General features: G+C 44.4%; 1 protein-coding gene across 12 annotated transcripts in view; it reads left to right on the forward strand.

Moving 5' to 3' along the window:
- The window catches only part of znf516 (zinc finger protein 516), a 309840-nt gene that overhangs the window by 278912 nt on the left and 10766 nt on the right, over positions 1-20162 (forward strand). For 9 of the 12 annotated variants that reach the window (XM_070888589.1, XM_070888587.1, XM_070888596.1 and 6 more), the window contains one exon: positions 19092-19127. The exons of 2 other annotated variants lie outside the window; for them this stretch is intronic. In XM_070888589.1, the coding sequence (XP_070744690.1) occupies positions 19092-19127 (36 nt within the window). Of the gene's footprint in view, positions 1-9655; positions 9905-19091; positions 19129-20162 lie in introns of those variants that run through there. One more of the 12 variants, XR_011594882.1, reaches the window with a different exon arrangement.

The raw sequence follows: 20162 nt of genomic DNA on the forward strand, positions 1-20162 counted from the left end.
ATATTAAAGGAATCAAGGGATATGGGAATAGGGCGGGAAAATGGAGTAGAAGTAGATCAGCCATGATCATATTGAAAGGCGGAGCAGGTTCGAGGGGCCGAATGGCCTATTCCTGCTCCTATTTCTTATGTTCAGGACACAGAGCTTGTGCCATGCATACTATAGGCGTAGACTTAAATAGAATGGCCAAACTGTGGGCAACCTTACCGTCGCACTTTTCCTCAGACCTGAGACTTTCTTCCTCGTTTGCTCCCACAATCAATGAAGATAGAAGACAACATTTACTTTATCCATTTCCTCCCCCATTTCCTGTTGCACATTGACTCACACAGGAGGGTTCATTATTGGCTTAAGTATGGCTGCCAACCTCTTGCTTTAGCATTTACAGCATGACATACAACATTTTGTCATTGAAGAGAGCCAGTTCTGCCCACTTTCCCATTCCTACCTGGTCCACAAAAGCCATAGTTGCATGGATCAGCAGCCGTTTAAGAGCTGCTGCTCTCCTCATTCTCTGCCTCTGTGCAGAGCTCCTTCACGGCAAACGAGCCAAAGGTGGGCAGTGGAAGCGTTACAAGGACACCCTTTAAACCTCCCTGGTAAAGTGCAACATCACCACTGACACATGGGAGTGCCTGGCCGAAGACCGCCCTAGGTGGAGAAAGTGCATCCGGGAGGGCGTTGAGCTCTTCGAATCTCAATGCTGAGAGCGTGAAGAGGTCAAGCGCAGGCATGCGACAAACCAGTCCCACCCATCCCTTCCCTCGACGAATGTCTGTCCCACCTGTGACAGAGTCTGTGACTCTCGTATTGGACTGTTCAGCCACCAAAGAACTCACTTCAGGAGTGCAAACAAGTCTTCCTCGATTCCAAGGGACTGCCTATGATGATGATGACCTCTGCCTCTTTCATTCATAGCGCTCCCTACACTCATGAGAAGCAAGCATGGAGCCTCGCCGTTATTTTAACAGAACATTCTGGTCCCTTGTGCTCATGTGGAGATCTCAGATCTATTGTTGTTGCGAGTTTATGTTGCATGTATTCTTTACGTGCAAAGCTCACCTTGTGGCAATTCATGGGAATAACCAAAAAACATATTCACTTCAAAGAGCAATCCCAGTTCAAGTAACATGAATGTCTTGCTACTGAAAACATCTACAAGTGTATTTAGTGAACAAAACTTGCTCTTCAGTTTGTAAATACCTAGTAAATCTCGTCGGAGAGGTATGTGTATGCTTTGTAAATAGTTGCATAATGAGGGTTACATTTATTTCCCCGTGCTTCAGTATTCATGAATCATACAGTCTCTAAATGTAAGAATGTTTCTGTTCCTGAAATTTACACTACGATATCAACATTTGTGCGACCAGTTTAACATTACAATGTTGGAGCTCTGCTAATGATGTTAGCACACTGTTAGTTAAATGAACAATACACCAATATTTATATATATATATGTCAAGTTTATTTTATTTCACATTTCCAGCATTTGCAGTATTCTGTTGCAGTCTGCGATGTGTGCTGAAACACTTCAATTGGATTACTGACCTGCAGTTCACTGGGGGTTTATTATGGCAACAATCTTTTAAAACGTGTCGCCCTCTGGTTTTGAACTGGATGGGTTTATTTTCTTCGACTGGGCATTTGATTTAACTTGCGAACTTTCAGAAAACGGACTCATAAACTATCTCTGAAATCCCACTACGCACTATTTTTGATCCCAGCAGATGTCAATTGTTCAAGATTTACAACATATATAAAGCTATCATTCATGATAGTGACAGGTGTGTCGCTGTCTAAATATCAGATCAGTCATAAAAGTTGTCAAGTTTTTCCTGTTTGCAAATTCCTTTGTCAGGAAGTTCTTTTGGTAGGTTCGAAAATGCGTCTTTGGCAAATCCCCAAATATTTAAATTTCATTCCAGTTGAAAGGAAAGATTTGATTCCCCTTAGTGGACTGGATGTTCATTTGTAGTAACTCAAGAACTTTCTGTTTATTCTTTTTTGCAAAATAATGGTTTTGTACCCCTTCACTCTCTGAAGTCATGTCTATAAGCTGTGCAAGTTTATAATAGTTATAGTGCATGTGTGAGCTTTCTACAATGTCTCTGTAGTGATAGCATTACAGAAAATGGGCCCAATTTTGGCCATGACTTGCATCAATTTGTAATTTGTTTGGAGTAAGTTTTTTCTGGCGTGTTAAAAAAATGCCATTGTCTCCAAAAAATTAGCTCCAGAGTAAGTCAGATACGATTTTTTTTAGTTCAGTTTTTTTTCAAAAGGGGGCATTACCAGACACTTAGGCCAGTTTTGGCCATTTATGCCACTTTGGCCGGCTAAAACTTACTCCAAATCATTGCGGGCAGTTAAGAATTCGGCGCATGTCAGTACATTTAAAGCACCAACACTTACAAAGCACTAAACAAAGCACAAAAAGTAATAAGCAATCAATCAATAACAAATAAAAAATAGAAGTCCTACCTTTATGCCAGAATCATTTTTTTTAAAGTTCTCCCCCCTTCCCCGCCATCAAAACACTCTTTCTAACCCCCCCCCACCCCGCCGCCCCAGCAAAACACTCTTTTCTCCCCCCGCCACCATCCCCCAATCAAAACACTCTTTCTCCCCCCCCCCCGCCCAAAATCTCCTCCTCCCCTCCACCCCAATCAAAACTCTCAAGCACAACCATCAATAAATAAAAAATAAAACTGAAGTCCTACCTCGACCCGGGAAGTCAGGGAGCCGGGCGGCCAGTGCAGGAGGCCACTCGGCCGGGGATAGGGTGCGGCGAAGATCGGGGTGTCCCTTCGGCCGGAGATAGCAGCTGTGAGCATCAGGTCCTACTCACAGTCCGCAGAACACGCTGGGAGGGCAGAAGCATGCGCGTCGACTTCACTGCGCATGCGCGCAGCTGCCGGCAGTGCTTTCTGCGTTGGCCTGTTGCTCCGCCCCCCACTTCACTAACCACGCTGGACACCAGAGACTTGGCAGAGCGGGCAGGATGGGGCCCCTTTTTTACGGCGCCGTTTCCAGCGCGTAAAGTTGCTGCATTTAAGGTAAGTGCTCCGAAAAAAGGGGTTGGGGAAAATTGGGTGCATAATCACTGATGTCCATTGATGCAGTGCCTATCCACACACAAGCATATTTAGAAACATAGAAACTTACAGTGCAGAAGGAGGCTATTTCGGCCCATCGTGTCCGCGCCGGCCAACAAAGAGCTGCACGGCCCTTGGTCAGCAGCCCTGAAGTATACATATAAACCTATGAACAATGACGGAAAGGCAAAGAGCACCCAGCCCAACCAATCCGCCTCACACAACTGCGACACCCCTTATACTGAAACATTCTACACTCCACCCCAACCAGAGCCATGTGATCTCCTGAGCGAGGCAAAAACCAGATAAAAACCCAGGCCAATTTAGGGAGATAAAATCTGGGAAAATTCCTTTCCGACCCATCCAGGCGATCAAAACTAGTCCAGGAGATCATCCTGGCCGTATTCTATTCCCTGCAGTACTTACCATTATATCTATGCCATCCAACAAAAGGTCATCCAGTCTAATCCCAATTACCAGCTCTAGGTCCGTAACCCTGCAGGTTATGGCACTTTAAGTGCCCATCCAACCATCTCTTCAAAGTGGTGAGTGTTTCTGCATCCACCACTCTTCCAGGCAACGAGTTCCAGATCCCCACAACCCTCTGGGTAAAGATGCCCCCACCCCTCAAATCCCCTCTAAATCCACCAAACACCTTAAAACTATGTCCCCTTGTAATAGACCCCTCCACCAATGGAAATAGACCCTTACTATCCACTATGTCTGGGCTCTTCAATATTTTGTACATCTCAATGAGGTTACCTCTCAACCTCCTCTGTTCCAATGAGAACAAACCTAGCCTATCCAATCTGTCCTCATAATTAAGATTTTCCATTCCAGGCAGCATCCTAGTAAATCTCCTCTGCACCCTCGCTAATGCAAGCACGTCCTTCCTATAATATGGCGACCAGAACTGCACACAGTACTCCAGCTGTGGCCGAACCAAAGTATTATACAATTTACGCATAACCTCCCTGCTCTTATATTCTATGCCCGGCCAATAAAGGCAAGCATTCCGTATGTCTTCTTAACCACCTTATCCACCTGGCCTGCTACTTTCAGGGATCTGTGGACAAGCACTCCAAGGTCCCTTTGTTCATCTACACTATTAAGTGGCCTACCACTTAATGTGTATACCCTTTCCTTATTAGCCCTCCCCAAGTGCATCATCTCACACTTCTCTGAATTAAATTCCATTTGCCACTGCTCTGCCCACCTGACCAGTAGATTGATATCCTCCTGCAGCCCATGACATTCCTCTTCATTATCAACCACACAGCCAATTTTAGTGTTGTCTGCAAACTTCTTAATCATACTCCCTATATTCAAATCTAAATCGTTGATATATACCACAAAAAGCAAGATACCCAGTACTGAGCTCTGTGGAACCCCACTGGAAACATCCTTCCAGTCACAAAAACATTCATCAATCATTACCCTTTGCTTCCTAGCTCCAAGCCAATTTTGGATCCAACTTGCCACTTTGCCCTGTATCTCATGGGCTTTAACCTTCATGACCAGTCTACCATGTGGGACATTATCAAAAGCCTTGCTAAAGTCCATATACACTACATCGTACGCACTACGCTCATTGACCCTCTTGGTTTCCTCCTCAAAAAATCAATCAGGTTAGTCAAACACGATCTTCCCTTAACAAATCCGTGCTGACTGTCCCTAATCCTTGCCTTTCCAAATGCAGATTTATCCTGCCTTTCAGGATTTTTTCCAATAATTATCCCACCACTGAGGTTAGGCTGACAGGCCTACAATTACTCGGCCTATCCCTTTTTCCCTTCTTAAACAAGGGTACTACATTTGCAATCCTCCAATCTTCCGGCACCATGCCCAGATCCAAAGAGGACTGGAAAATGATGGTCAAGGCCTCTGCTATTTCCTCTTTTACTTCGCTCAACAACCTGGGATGCATTTCATCCGGGTCTGGGGACTTATCTACTTTCAAAGCTGCTAAACCGCTTAATACTTCCTCTCTCACAATATTTATTTCATCCATTATATCACACTCCTCCTCGATAGCAGTATCTGCATTACCTCTTTCCTTTGTGAAAACAGATGCAAAGTATTTGTTAAGAACCCTACCAACATCTTCCGTCTCCTCACAAAGATTACCCTCATGATCTCTAATAGGCCCTACCCTTTCCTCAGTTACCCTCTTACTCTTAATATATTTATAGAATATCTTAGGGTTTTCCTTAATTTTACTGGCTAAGAATTTCTCGTGCTCTCTCTTAGCATTCCTAATATCCTTTTTAATTTTACCTCTTATCTTTCTATATTCCTCTAAAGATTCTAAAGTATTTAGTCGTTGATATGTGACATAAGCGTCCCTTTTTTTCTTAATCCTCCCCTGTAAGTCCCTTGACATCCAGGGGGCTCTAGAATTATTTTTCGCAGCCTTTTTCTTTAAGGGCACATGTTCGGCCTGACCCTTCCGGATCTCCTCCTTAAATGCCTCCCACTGTTCCGAAACTGATTTACCCACAAGTAGCTGTTTCCAGTCCACTAAGGCCAAATCATTCCTTAACTTAGCAAAATTAGCTTTTCCCCAATTCGGAACTTTTATTCCAGGCCTATTCTTGTCCTTATCCATAACCAACTTGAATCTGACTGAATTATGGTCACTGGCACCCAAGTGCTCTTCCACTAATACCCCTTCAAACTGCCCAGCTTCATTCCCCAAAACTAAATCCAAGACCACTCCCTCTCATGTTGGGCTTGCTACATACTGACTAAAAAAGTTCTCTTGAATGCATTTCAAGAATTCCACACCCTCTATACCCTTCACACTAAATTTGTCCCAATTAATATTTGGATAGTTAAAATCCCCTATTATTACTACCCTATGGTTTTTGGACTTCACAGCAATTTGCCTACATATTTGCTCCTCTATCTCCCTCCCACTGTTTGGGGGTCTATAATACACGCCCGGCAGTGTGATCGCCCCTTTTTTATTTTTCTATTCGACCCATGTGGCCTCATTTGATGATCCCTCAGACATATCATCCCTCCTCACCGCTGTAATAGTTTCTTTAATCACTACCGCAACCCCCACGCTGCCCCCCACCCCCACCCTGACTTTTTACCCCCCTCTCTATCTTGTCTAAAAATCCTGTTGCCAGGAAAATTGATCTGCCAAACCTGCCCCTCTTCCAGCCATGTTTCTGTAATGGCTATAATATCATACTCCCAAGTGTCTACCTGTGCTCTTAACTCATCCACCTTATTCACTATACTCCTTGCATTAAAGTATATACCATTCAGCACAGGAAGACATCCTTGCTTACTACATACTAAGCCCTGTTTCCTCTGTCTTACAGATTCGCTTTCTAGATTCTTGCTATCCAATTTCTACTTTACTTCCTTCCCTTTTGAATTTGTTCTCAGGTTCCCATCCCCCTGCCAAGCAAGTTTAAACTCTCCCCAACAGCACTAGCAAAACTCTCCGCGAGGATATTGATCCCGGCGCTGTTGAGGTGCAACCCGTCCGGTTTGTACAGGTCCCATTTCCCCCAGAAGCCTCAAGAATTTAAAGCCTTCCCTCCTACACCAATTTTCCAGCCACATGTTCATCCTCTCTATCCTTCTATTCTTGTACTCATTGTCATGTGGTACCGGTAGTAACCCGGAGATTACTACCTTTGAGGTCCTACCCTTTCATTTTCTTCCTAGCTCCCTAAATTCTTCCTGTAGGACTTCATCACTCATTTTACCTATGTCGTTGGTCCCGATATGGACTATGATCTCTAGCTGTTTATCCTTCCCGCCCCCCCAGGATGTCCTGCATCTGCTCTGTGACATCCTTCACCCTGGCACCAGGGAGGCACAAAACCATTCAGGAGTCACGTCTACAGTCGCAGAAAGGCCTGTCTGTTCCCCTAACTATAGAATCCCCTATCACTAGGGCTCTTTTGTTCTTCGTCCCTCCCCCCTGTGCAGCTGAGACACCCGTGGTCCCTTGGAATTGGGCTCTGGCTGCACTCCCCAGAGGCACCATCGTCCTTACCGATACTCACAAGTGAATATCAGTTTGAAAGCGAGATGGACTCACAGAGGTACTCCTGCGCTACCTGCCTAGCACACTTACTACGTCTGGTGGTCACCCACTTCCCCTCTACCTGCACGCCTTTAAGCTGCGGGGTGACCACCTCCTGAAACGTACTATCCATTTAGCTCTCAGCTCCAAAATGCAGAGCTCGAGCAGTTGAAGCTGGAGACACCTCCTGCACACATGGTTGTCTAGGCTGCGCGAAGTGTCCAGGACTTCCCACATGCCACAGGATGTGCACTTCACGGGACTAAGCTGCACTGCCATCCCTCTAGTTAGACTTATCTAGTTTAAAATCTACTTAAAAAGAAATAGAGAAAAGAGAGATACTTACCAACTCATCTCACTGACCTCTGTGGCCTCCCAAAATCACCGACCTCTGTGGCCTCCCGACTTCTTGGGCTCCGAACTCCCGGCCTACTTGAAAAGAAATAGAGAAAAGAGAGCTACTTACCAACTCACCTCACCAACCTCCGAGGCCTCCGAATTCCCGGCCTCCGAAGTCCCGACTCGCTGACCTCGCAGGGCCTACCGACTCGCCGACTCACTGACCTCACAGGGTCTACCGACTCACCGACCTCAGGGCCTACCGACTCGCTGACCTCACAGGGCTTAACGACTTACCGACCTCTGTGGCCACCCGAATCACCGACCTCTGCAGCCTACCAAGCTCACTTTGGTCGAGTAAATATGGAAAATCTGTTTCCACTGGCAGGAGGGTTGGTAACCAGAGGACACAGCATTAAGGCAATTGGCAAAAGAACCAGAGGGGTAATCAGGAGAAATTGGCCTAGAAATTGGTCTACTTACTGCCACTTACTTGCACCGTAATCCTGATGAAAAATCACGGCCGCTACTCTCGCACCTTCTCTGGCATGGGACTCAGCAGACGCCATTTTGGTGAGAGGCTTAGGCCTGGAGATGTAACTGAAGAGAGCGTGACGTATGCAGACTTGATGCCACGTCTGTGAACTTCGACCTTAGCGCTGAGTTCAGTGGTGTGTCCTAAGCTCGCTCTGAAAAGTGAGCGTTCAGCAGACTGACAGAGATGCTGCCAGCACTTCTTAAAGAGACACACACATCTTTTGGTAAGTTTTCACTTTTTGACTGGATGTTGTTTTACTTTATTGAAGTAGTGGCTTGCTGCAATATATGATAAAAGTTTTTAAAGTCTGCCGGGAGTGCTGCTGGATGTTTGCAAGGCCTCAGGTGGTAAAGGAAGGCCTCTGAGAAGACAGAAAATGCTGGAAATGCTCAGCAGGTCAGGCAGCATCTGTGGAGAGAGAAACAGAGTTACCATCTCAGCTCGAGATGCTGCCTGACCTTCTGAGTATTTCCAGCATTTTATGCTTTTATTATAGCTTTACAGCATCTGCTCGCAGAGAGAAGAGGAAGATGCAGAAGAGGAAGAAACAGAAGAGGGGGAAGTAGACGGAAGGATGCAACCCAGACAGCCCCTTTGTGGCCGGGATATTCGAGATGGAATCGTCCGTCTGCAGTCCCAGTGATCACAACCCCAATTCCCCTTTCAATATTTGTCCCACACCTTACCTTCCCTCGGTTACTGACCATCACAGCGTCCTCTTGCCCACAATGCTGAAATAAATGCCACCACAAAGCAAACTTTCCAATCCAACTTTATACATCAATCCATTCAATATGACAACAAGAAATCAACTTGTCAACCTTATGCATTCCCTTAGTGACTGTCTTGTGTGTGCCCTTCCCTATCCTACTGATGTCATGCAGTGTTACCCCAGTAGCTGCAGCATGACTGGTGGGAGGCTGCTGACTTTCATTGGGGGACACCGCAAATGGCCTTGCTGGTCAGTATTTTTTCTTCTTCTTCTACAGGCTGCATTTCTTGGGTGTGTGAAATGAGGGAGGCACAAGGGTGGAGTTGTGATGATGAGAGGGCGGGAAAACAAGAGGTGCATACGAGAAGGAAGATAATGTATGAGGATACCAGCATCTTGTATCCTTTCTGCCCTGCCGCTGGCCAAGGTTCAACCATGCCCCTGCCAAGAATGGTCTGCACCGTCTCCTCCAAGGGTGTGAGGTGAGACTAGTGAAGATGCATTCACTGACCTTGAACACTGGTCTGACGTCATGAAGCTTCTTTGGGCACTGGAGCCAGGAGGTGGGGGTGACACTGCTGGCAGTGACAGTCTCCGTGATGCGGTCCCACTTTGTTCTTTCTGGAGGGCCTCCTGGCCCCTTTGGGTAGAAGACCTGTCTTGCAGCGTTGACCCCTGCACAAAACCAGAGTGCTGCATGTGAGACCCTTGGTGCCCATTCCCTGGCTTGCTGAACCATTTGGGTTAGTGCTGAGGCACTTTTCCCAGTTTTTTAGTTGCAGAAGTGAGTTAAGCTTTCAGAGCTGAACACTCCTGTTTAGAAATTCTTTTTAATGTAAAAAAAAATTTCAGAATACAGTTGAGCTGTAAGAGCTTAAAAACTGCCTATTTTGACATGATTTTTATTTTTTTAATTCCAGAAGCCAATTTCCCTTTAAGAGACCGAACTACTTTCTGAAAGGACAGCCTCGCTTTCAGAGCAGGCTGTTCTAGCTGCATTGACGCTTCAGCCATGCACCATTGGGGCCTCCTGCCGGTGCGAGCAGCACCAGGACGGCGTTACAGTCAGTCTAGCGCTGGGCTAATGTTAATTCATCCCCAGCGCCAATTGATCAGTCCTGCCAGCGACAACATTTTTGACAACCATTAACCGGTCTGCGGTGACACCGGTAGGTTTTTAATGTTGTCGAATTTCTAGGCCTTTGTTTTATCGCAGCGAGTTGTTATGATCTAGAATGCACTGCCTGAAAGGGTGGTGGAAGCAGATGCAATAGTAACTTTCAAAAGGGAATTGGATAAATACTTGAAAAGAAAACATTTAAAAGCCTATGGGGCAAGAGCAGGGGAGTGGGACTAATTAGATAGCTTGTTCAAAGAAGCACAATGGGCAGAATGGCCTCTTTCTGTGCTGTATGATTCTATGAGTGGCACGTCAACATCTTCCTTCACTAAGTTGTACCGTGTCTGGTCATCCTAGTAACAAGAGAGGTTAACTAACGGGTCAGGTAACTGGTGAATGAATGGCACCCACTGTAGGTCCCCTGCAGTCAGAATCAGGGGAAGTCATAACGGGGAACAAAGAAATGGCAGACCAATTGGACAAGTACTTTGGTTCAGTATTCACTAAGGAAGACACAAACAACCTTCCGGATATAAAAGTGGTCAGAGGGTCTAGTAAGGAGGAGGAACTGAAGGAAATCTTTATTAGTCGGGAAATTGTGTTGGGGAAATTGATGGGATTGAAGGCCGATAAATCCCCAGGGCCTGATGGACTGCATCCCAGAGTACTTAAGGAGGTGGCCTTGGAAATAGCGGATGCATTGACAGTCATTTTCCAACATTCCATTGACTCTGGATCAGTTCCTATCGAGTGGAGGGTAGCCAATGTAACCCCACTTTTTAAAAAAGGAGGGAGAGAGAAAACAGGGAATTATAGACCGGTCAGCCTGACCTCAGTAGTGGGTAAAATGATGGAATCAATTATTAAGGATGTCATAGCAGCGCATTTGGAAAATGGTGACATGATAGGTCCAAGTCAGCATGGATTTGTGAAAGGGAGATCATGCTTGACAAATCTTCTGGAATTTTTTGAGGATGTTTCCAATAAAGTGGACAAAGGAGTACCAGTTGATGTGGTATATTTGGACTTTCAGAAGGCTTTCGACAAGGTCCCACACAGGAGATTAATGTGCAAAGTTAAAGCACATGGGATTGGGGGTAGTGTGCTGACGTGGATTGAGAACTGGTTGTCAGACAGGAAGCAAAGAGTAGGAGTAAATGGGTACTTTTCGGAATGGCAGGCAGTGACTAGTGGGGTACCGCAGGGTTCTGTGCTGGGGCCCCAGTTGTTTACATTGTACATTAATGATTTAGACGAGGGGATTAAATGTAGTATCTCCAAATTTGCGGATGACACTAAGTTGGGTGGCAGTGTGAGCTGCGAGGAGGATGCTATGAGGCTGCAGAGTGACTTGGATAGGTTAGGTGAGTGGGCAAATGCGTGGCAGATGAAGTATAATGTGGATAAATGTGAGGTTATCCACTTTGGTGGTAAAAACAGAGAGACAGACTATTATCTGAATGGTGACAGATTAGGAAAAGAGAAGGTGCAACGAGACTTGGGTGTCATGGTACATCAGTCATTGAAGGTTGGCATGCAGGTACAGCAGGCGGTTAAGAAAGCAAATGGCATGTTGGCCTTCATAGCGAGGGGATTTGAGTACAGAGGCAGGGAGGTGTTGCTACAGTTGTACAGGGCCTTGGTGAGGCCACACTTGGAGTATTGTGTACAGTTTTGGTCTCCTAACTTGAGGAAGGACATTCTTGCTATTGAGGGAGTGCAGCGAAGATTCACCAGACTGATTCCTGGGATGGTGGGACTGACCTATCAAGAAAGACTGGATCAACTGGGCTTGTATTCACTGGAGTTCAGAAGAGTGAGAGGGGACCTCATAGAAACGTTTAAAATTTTGACGGGTTTGGACAGGTTGGATGCAGGAAGAATGTTCCCAATGTTGGGGAAGTCCAGAACCAGAGGTCACAGTCTAAGGATAAGGGGTAAGCCATTTAGGACCGAGATAAGGAGAAACTTCTTCACCCAGAGAGTGGTGAACCTGTGGAATTCTCTACCACAGAAAGTAGTTGAGGCCAATTCACTAAATATATTCAAAAGGGAGTTAGATGAAGTCCTTACTACTCGGGGGATCAAGGGGTATGGTGAGAAAGCAGGAATGGGGTACTGAAGTTGCATGTTCAGCCATGAACTCATTGAATGGCGGTGCAGGCTAGAAGGGCCAAATGGCCTGCTCCTGCACCTATTTTCTATGTTTCTATGTTAGTTAGACTTGCTCTTGCCCGTTAAATTATCATGAGCTTTTGCATGGCTAGTTGCTGCAAGTGGGAGATCGAAGTGGCACGTCGCCCTCTACAAGGCATCTGAGACCTGTGTGAACAGGGCAAGCAACTGTGTGCCTCCTTAACCAATCAGATTGAAGCATCGTTAATGAACCAGGAAGTGCCAGTTAGAATATTTAATTCAATGTAACGTCATGTGCAGAAAGCAAAATAAAGAGCAGGAAAGACAGATGGGATTAAGACAAGACACAGAAAGAAAAAGTTAAATGCCCAACAACAATTAAAATCTGAAGGAATGAGACTCCACACTAGTAAAAGTTCATTTTCAGTGCCAGAGAGGTTGTTTGGCAGTAATTAAGACTTACAATGCTGTTTAAAAAGGCACTTTGGACCGAAATGGACAAGCCCTAACCTTTTATTGCAATTTTAGACTGTATCTATGACATCAGTACAGGACCTTCCCACCACTCAATGCATTTAAATGAATCAGAGAGCGAGATGCTGTTTTTGTGCAGTTTACGGAGGGCAGTTTACGCAGCACATCTCAGCTAGCAACTTCCTGTATTTCTTGTTTAACTGCTCACCTGCCCCTCGCCTGAAATTGCTGTGCGATTTACTCATAAATAACAATGACATCGGCGCTTCACAGGAGCGCGATCACACAAAACTTGATGCCGAGCCACATAGGGAGATATTAGGACAGGTGACCAAAAGCTTGGTCAAAGAGGTAGGTTTTAAGGAACGTCTTAAAGGAGGAAAGAGAGGTAGCAAGGCAGAGAGGTTTAGGTAGGAAGTTTCGGAACTTAGGGCCGAGGCAGCTGAAGGCTTAGCCGCCAATGGTGTGCTCGAGGCCAGAATTGGAGAAGTACAAAGATCGCGGGGGTTGTCGGGTTGGAGGAAATTACAGAGATAGGGAGGAGCGAGGCCATGGCGGAATTTGAAAACAAGGATGAGAATTTTAAAGTCGAGGTGTTACCGGATCGGGTGCCAATGTAGGTCAGCGAGCACAGGGGTGATGGGTGAATGGGAATTTGTGCGAGTTAGGATATGGGCAGCAGAGTTTTGGATGAGCTCAAGTTTACGGAGGGTGCAAAGTGGGAGCGCGTTGGAAAAGTCAAGTCTAGAGGTAACAAAGGCATGGATGAGGGCTTTAACAGCAGATTCAATTTAATTTGAAGAATACAGAAGACAAAACTAAGGTAGATGGTTTTTCGTTCATCTGCTGAGATCTTATTTGTTATATACTGTGAGAAAATGGCAACAAAATATACTCTCACCTTTATAGTAACTCCTTCACTTACATATTCAAAATGAGCTGGAAAAGATTCACTCCAGTATTAATGACCTTTTTTATACCATCTTCCTCACCGAGTCATCACCTTAGTGGAACTGATGTTTTTTACTCAATGCATTTATTCTTTGCTATTTTGCCATTTGCATGGCAGTCACTGAAATATTGCAGTGTGTATTTGCCTGCAACAAACTGCAATTTCCCGTAGTGAATCTAACAGAAGTGAAGTAAAATGAGTTAGCCTGAGTGGTGTCGGAGGGGAGGGGAGACATTATTACATTATCACCTGAGATATCTTGGTACACTGCACCTTGTGGTGCAAAGAATGATCAGTATGTCTGCAGTTGTGCCTTTTTAGTACATGTCGCCTCTATTCTGTTGTTCTCACTTGTGTTTGATAAAATATATGAGGTAACAGCTGGTATTATTGGGCAAACTTAAGCATAGAAGTTTATGGCACAGAAAAAGGCCATTCGGCCCATTATGTCCGCATCGGACAAAAAAGAGCTATCCAGCCTAATCCCACTTTCCAACTCTTAGTCTATAGCTTTGTAGGTTATGGCACTTTACATAGAAAACATAGAAAATAGGTGCAGGAGTAGGACATTCGGCCCTTCGAGCCTGCACCACCATTCAATATGATCATGGCTGATCATCCAACTTGAGTACCTCATTTCTGCTTTCTCTCCATACCCCTTGATCCCTTTAGCCATAAGGGGCACATCTAACTCCCTTTTGAATATATCTAACAAACTTTCTGTGGTAGAGAATTCCACAGGTTCACAATTCTCTGAGTGAAGAAGTTTCTCCTCATCTCGGTCCTTAATGGCTTACACCTTATCCTTAGTCTGTGACCCCTGGTTCTGGACTTCCCCAACATCAGGAACATTCTTCCAGCATCTAACCTGTCCAATCCCGTCAGAATTTTATATGTTTCCATGAGATCCCCTCTCATTCTTCTAAATTCCAGTGAATATAAGCTTAGTTGATCCAGTCTTTCTTCATATGTCAATCCTGCTATCCCGGGAATCAGTCTGGTGAACCTTTGCTGCACTCCCTCAATAGCAAGAATATCCTTCCTCAGATTAGGAGACCAAAATTGTACACAATATTCAAAGTGTGGCCTCACCAAGGCCCTGTACAACTGCAGTAAGACTTTCAATGACTGATGTACCATGACACCCAGGTCTCGTTGCACCTCCCCTTTTACTAATCGGTCACCATTCAGATAAGAATCTGCCTTCCTGTTTTTGCCATCAAAGTGGATAACCTCACATTTATCTACATTATACTGCATCTGCCATGCATTTGCCCACTCAGCTAACCTGTTTAAGTCACCCTGCAGCCTCTTAGCATCTTCCTCACAGCTTACACTGCCACCCAGCTTAGTGTCATCTGCAAACTTGGAGATATTACATTCAGTTCCTTTGTCTAAATCATTAATGTATATTGTAACTAGCTGGGGTCTCAGTACTGAACTTTGCGGTACCTCACTAGTCACTGCCTGTCATTCTGAAAAGGACCGATTTATTCCTACTCTTTGCTTCCTGTCTGCCAACCAGTTCTCTATCCACATCAATACATTATCCCCAATACCATGTGCTTTAATTTTGTACACTAATCGCTTGTGTGGGACCTTGTCAAAAGCCTATTGAAAGTCCAAATACACCACATCCACTGGTTCTCCCTTGTCCACTCTACTAGTTACATCCTCAAAAAATTCTAGAAGATTTGTCAAGCATGATTTCCCTTTCATAAATCCATGCTGACTTGGACCGATCCTGTCACTGCTTTCCAAATACGCTGCTATTACATCTTTAATAAGTGTACATCCAAGTACTTTTTGAATGCGATGAGTGTTTCTGCCTCTACCACCCTTTCAGGCAGTGAGTTCCAGACCTCCACCACCCTCTGGGTGAAAACATTTCTCCTCAACTCCCCTCTAATCCTTCTACCAATTATGTTAAATCTATATCCCCTGGATACTGATCTGTATGCTAAGGGAAATAGATCCTTCCCATTCACTTCTGTTCCAAAGAAAACAAGTCTAGCCTATCCAATCTTTCCTCGTAGCTAAAATTCTCCAGTCCTGGCAACATCCTCATAAATCTTCTCTGTATCCTCTCTAGTGCAATCACATCTTTCCTGTAATGTGGTGATCAGAACAGTATGCAGTACTCTAGCTCAGGGCTAACTAGTATTTTATACAGTTGAAGCATAACCTCCCTGATCTTATATTCATCGTCCTCAGTTACTAATTATTAGAATCCAACTTGTTTCTAAGACAGGATCTTGATTGATGATAAGGAAGTTATGCTAAACCTTTAGAAATTACTGGTTAGACCTCAGCTAAGGTATTGGTGTCCAGTTCTGGGCACCACACTATAGGAAGGATGTTAAGCCTTGGAGAGAATGGAGAGGAGATTTATCAGAATGGTGCCAGGGATGAGGGAATCCAGTTATATCGAGAAGCTGGGATTGTTCTCCTTAGAGCAGAGAAGATTAAGGGGAGATTTAATAGAGGTGTTCAAAATTATAAGGGTGTTTGATAGAGAGAAACTGTTTCCAGTGGCAGGAGAGTTGTTATGATCTGGAAAGCTCTCCCTGAAAGGGCAGTGGAAGCAGATTCAATAGTCACTTGCAGAAAGGAATTGGATAAATATTTGAAAAAGAAAGAATATTTGAAGTGCTATGGGGAAAGAGCAGGGGAGTGGGACTAATTGGACAGCTCTTTCAGAGAGTCGGCGCAGGCACAATGGGCCGAATGGTCTCCTTCTGTGCTGTATGATGTTATCAGAAAAGTCAAATGGGTTTCAATCAGAAAATCGCACCATGACATCAGAGTGAATTAAGTAGCGAAGTCACTGCAAAGGGTTTTCTTATGTTTTTGCACACAGTTAGGCAAATACAATTGCATAAGATTGATGTCTCCAGATAGCATTTAGAATAGGGAAAAAAACCTCCTGAATCGCTAATGATTGATTAAAGCCATTTTGTTTCCCTGCATTCCTGATGCATTCATGCACTGTTATTACGGAAATCTGTACCCCCAGCTGATTTAATCAAAAGCTGGAGGCATTCACAACACATTTCAAAGCTGGAGAGGAGAATGACATAGAGGACAAACAATATAAATTACAAACAAAATTCTCAGTACATGATCTGCTGATTACTTTATTAGTTAGTCATCGACAGATTTATAAAGGTTTGCACACTTGGTTTGTGAGTCCTGCTGCGTTTTATATTAGTCTTGCCTTCCTTTTCCTTCTTCAGAAAAGCTTTCCCCTCTAGCAGCACCAGATCATTCAATTGTTCCTTTTCACTAGAACTTCCCAAGTTGGTAGTAAAACTGACTTGTGAATGTTTTCATATCTGATTCTCTTTGTCTCCCAACCACCAGCATTTTACAAGGAATGAGTTGTCATTTCTGTAGGAGAACACCTTTTATGCACTGACAGTCCAAAACCCAAAACTCTAAAGATTGCAAAAAGTATATTTTATCCTTGTTTTATCCCCTTCACACTGCCCTGTGCCCCAGATTCTGTGCCCCTGCATGAGAGAGGCCGGCTACTTAATGATACTGCACAGAAGGAGGCCCATCGTGTCTGTGCCTTGCTGACTCTAAGTCATGCACCAGTGCTGCTCTGTGGACAGCTTCTGTTGATGAGCAACTGGAGGTGGGACCCCTGAGGAATTTCCATCCCCTCCTACTGGCAAGACACCTAACGTCCTCACATTGCCATGCCTGATGAGTCAGCTCTATAACGGGCAACATGCCATTGGGGGAAACCGCAATGTAAATGCCGAGTGAGACTGGGATTTGAGCCAAGGTCTTCTAGTCAATGGCAGATCCTGGTGATTTAATACGCAGAATGCCAAGGATCAAAGTTAGAGTCAGGTCCAGTTGCGAAGTTTAGAGTTAAGTTTGCAGAGTTGAGGTTTTAAAAAAAGTAAGCTGAGGTCCATCAAATTAAGATAACACATCAAAAATTATTGATTCAGATTTAATTGTTTCAGAGAATTTCCAGCATCCGCAGTATTTTGCTTTTGTCGAAAATTATTGTTCCTTCAACAGCTTTGCTACCTGCATAAAAATACTAAATATGTTTTTTTATCAATTGGAAGCATGTGTTTTATAATTGACTAATCTTTTAAGGCAGAATTGATCCTACACAGGTGTGCATGCCTGGAATTTCCATGGGGTTCTGGCAATCTCTTGCTATAGCTTTGGCATTGGTTCATCAGAAACCCCGGAACTTTGCACAGCTCTGCAAGTGTGGTCCACCAAAGGTGCTATACAAGTTTAACATAATTTCTCTGTTTTTCAATTCTGTTCCTCTAGAAATGAACCCGAGTGCTTTGTTTGCATTCTGTATAGCCTTATTAACTTGCGTTGCTACTTTTATTGATTTGTGAATCTGTAGCCCCAGATCCATTTGCTCCTCTACCCCATTTATGCTCTTAGGCCGCGAAATTTCGGAGCACCCCTTTTTGGGACGGTAACCCTCACGGGACGGGATTCCTGTGTCCGGCACAGAAGTCCCGCCCCTCGACCTAAATTGGGGTCACTGCCCCTGAGAGGTAGTGGAGCGCAGTGTCAGGCGCTCCACTTCCTCTCGGGGCGGGCTCGGGGGCACTAAGCGTGCACAATGCAGGGAACTAGGCGGCTCTGCATAGCCCTGGCGTGTTCCATGGGCCCTCCTTTAAAGTGGAGGGACGCTGTGAGCTCCACACAGCTATTTATGGGCCTACTGAGGCTCTAACGGGAGGCGCACAACAGGCCAATTTCGGACCCTAATTTCCCAAGCAGTATTTGGCCAGAGATCGGGGAACATATGCAGAAATTCCAGCTCTCTATATTTTGTGTCGCGTTGCAAATCAGTGCCATTTTCTTCACCCCATGCCGTGCACCATCCTCAGCACCGAGGTGACCTGTCACCATGACTCTGCTAATCCTTGGGGAAAGATTCCCTCTGGGAGCTAGCTGTTACAGAATTGTGTACCCATTCTTTATAAATGTGTGTAAAAGGGTCCAGTGGGTTTCTGAGGGGAACCCCAATCCTCAGAGGTAGTCTCTGTCGCATCTTGCCGATGCCCCAACTTTCGCCCTTACTGGTACCAGTCCATGAAGCGGCTGGGGATTTTACAGACACTAAAACAAAGTGAATTGATCCAGGTTTTTTCACTTATTTACCAGTGACTGCTTACAAAGCATCAATGGGCCCTAAAGGATAGGACGATTAATTTTGTAAGAAAATCGAATATAAAATTAATTTTAAGAAAACAAGGCCTTGAACTTACGCTGTCAGATAAAAGCTGAAATTCGTCTCAAGTGTTTTAATAGTGGGGGTAAATGGGTTACCATTTTCACTACCGTAGAATTTTAGGTATATGTAATAAATATTCACACAACAGTATCCCACAACATAATTTCAAAGCGCAAATGTATCTTCAAAAGTTTTAACACAGGCTGTACCAAGTTTGGGATTTTTTTTAACCTTAAATAACAATCTATACACCCATTTACTATGAAACCTGTTAATTTTCAAAATAACCCTGCATTACAGAACATTTATTAAAATGATCTTCTGCAGTGACTATTTATAAAGCAGAATTCGAGAAATTGCAATACAGTATAACGTAGAACTTTACTTGCAGCATTCTCCGATTAAACAAAAGCACTTTAACCCTTGTTGTATTTCCTGTTTCAGTGCAAAAATCCTTCTGCAGTCCTCAAGTGGTTACAGGCAAGTGTTACATCCTATGAATATTAGCACATGTACCTTTTGAGCTGGAATCGTTTATATTCTTTTTTTTCTCCACACAGCCTGAGAGAAAACATCCACAAAAGTTACCGAGTTTCCACTTATCATCATCCAAAACATGTTCAGATTTGAATCGCTAGTAGGAAGGACCTAGTTCCCTTAGCAGAGAGGTCAATAACCAGGGGGCATAGATTTAAAGTCATTGGTAGAAGGATTAGAGGGAGTTGAGAAGAAATGTTTCCATCCAGAGGGTGGTGGGGGTCTGGAACTCACTGCCTGAAAGAGTGGTAGAGGCAGAAACCCTCATCGCATTTGGATATGTACTTGAAGTGCCGTCATCTGCAAGGCTACAGACTTCAAGAGCTGAAAAGTGGGATTCGGCTGGATGGCTCTTTTTCGGCTGGCTGAATGGCCTCCTTCTGTGCCGTAAATTTCTATGATTCTAGTAAAATGATGGGTCGGACAGAATGCTAGGTGGTTATGGGCAAAACCCGTTCTGGCTGATTAACTAGTGGACTATAGAAATTCCTTATGTTTTACACCACTTATTATCCCTCCTCTCTTCCTGCTACAGCATGAAAAGGGCACTTGAGAGGCAATAAGGTCCATTTGTCTACCCATCTCTCTGTGTGAAAAATATCTCACTGATGATTACACAAAATCGTTGCCAAATTCTATGAGCAACAAAACTAACTACGGGGGGGGGGGAATTCCTGGGAATTGCAGCTGCCTTGCTTGCATCATAATTGCCTGATCGATGTAGGCTTTTTGAATTGATGTTGTCATTCATCAGTTATAGATTGCTCTCGTATTTTACACTTTTATAATCACTCACCTGTCCTGTGCTGTCAGTTCTAATCAATCGGGTAGAGGCAGATGACAAATCGGCTCAACTCATTACACTACAGATGATGTTGTCGGTTTATCATTGCATTATTTATCCTCAGTGCAGTAGACCGCAAGACAAAACCTGGAGTTTGGTGAAGTACACAGAGCTGGTGACCTTCCATTGATTGC

This window comes from Pristiophorus japonicus, chromosome 1, assembly GCF_044704955.1.
Source record: "Pristiophorus japonicus isolate sPriJap1 chromosome 1, sPriJap1.hap1, whole genome shotgun sequence".
In the NCBI taxonomy this organism is placed as follows: Eukaryota; Metazoa; Chordata; class Chondrichthyes; family Pristiophoridae; genus Pristiophorus; species Pristiophorus japonicus.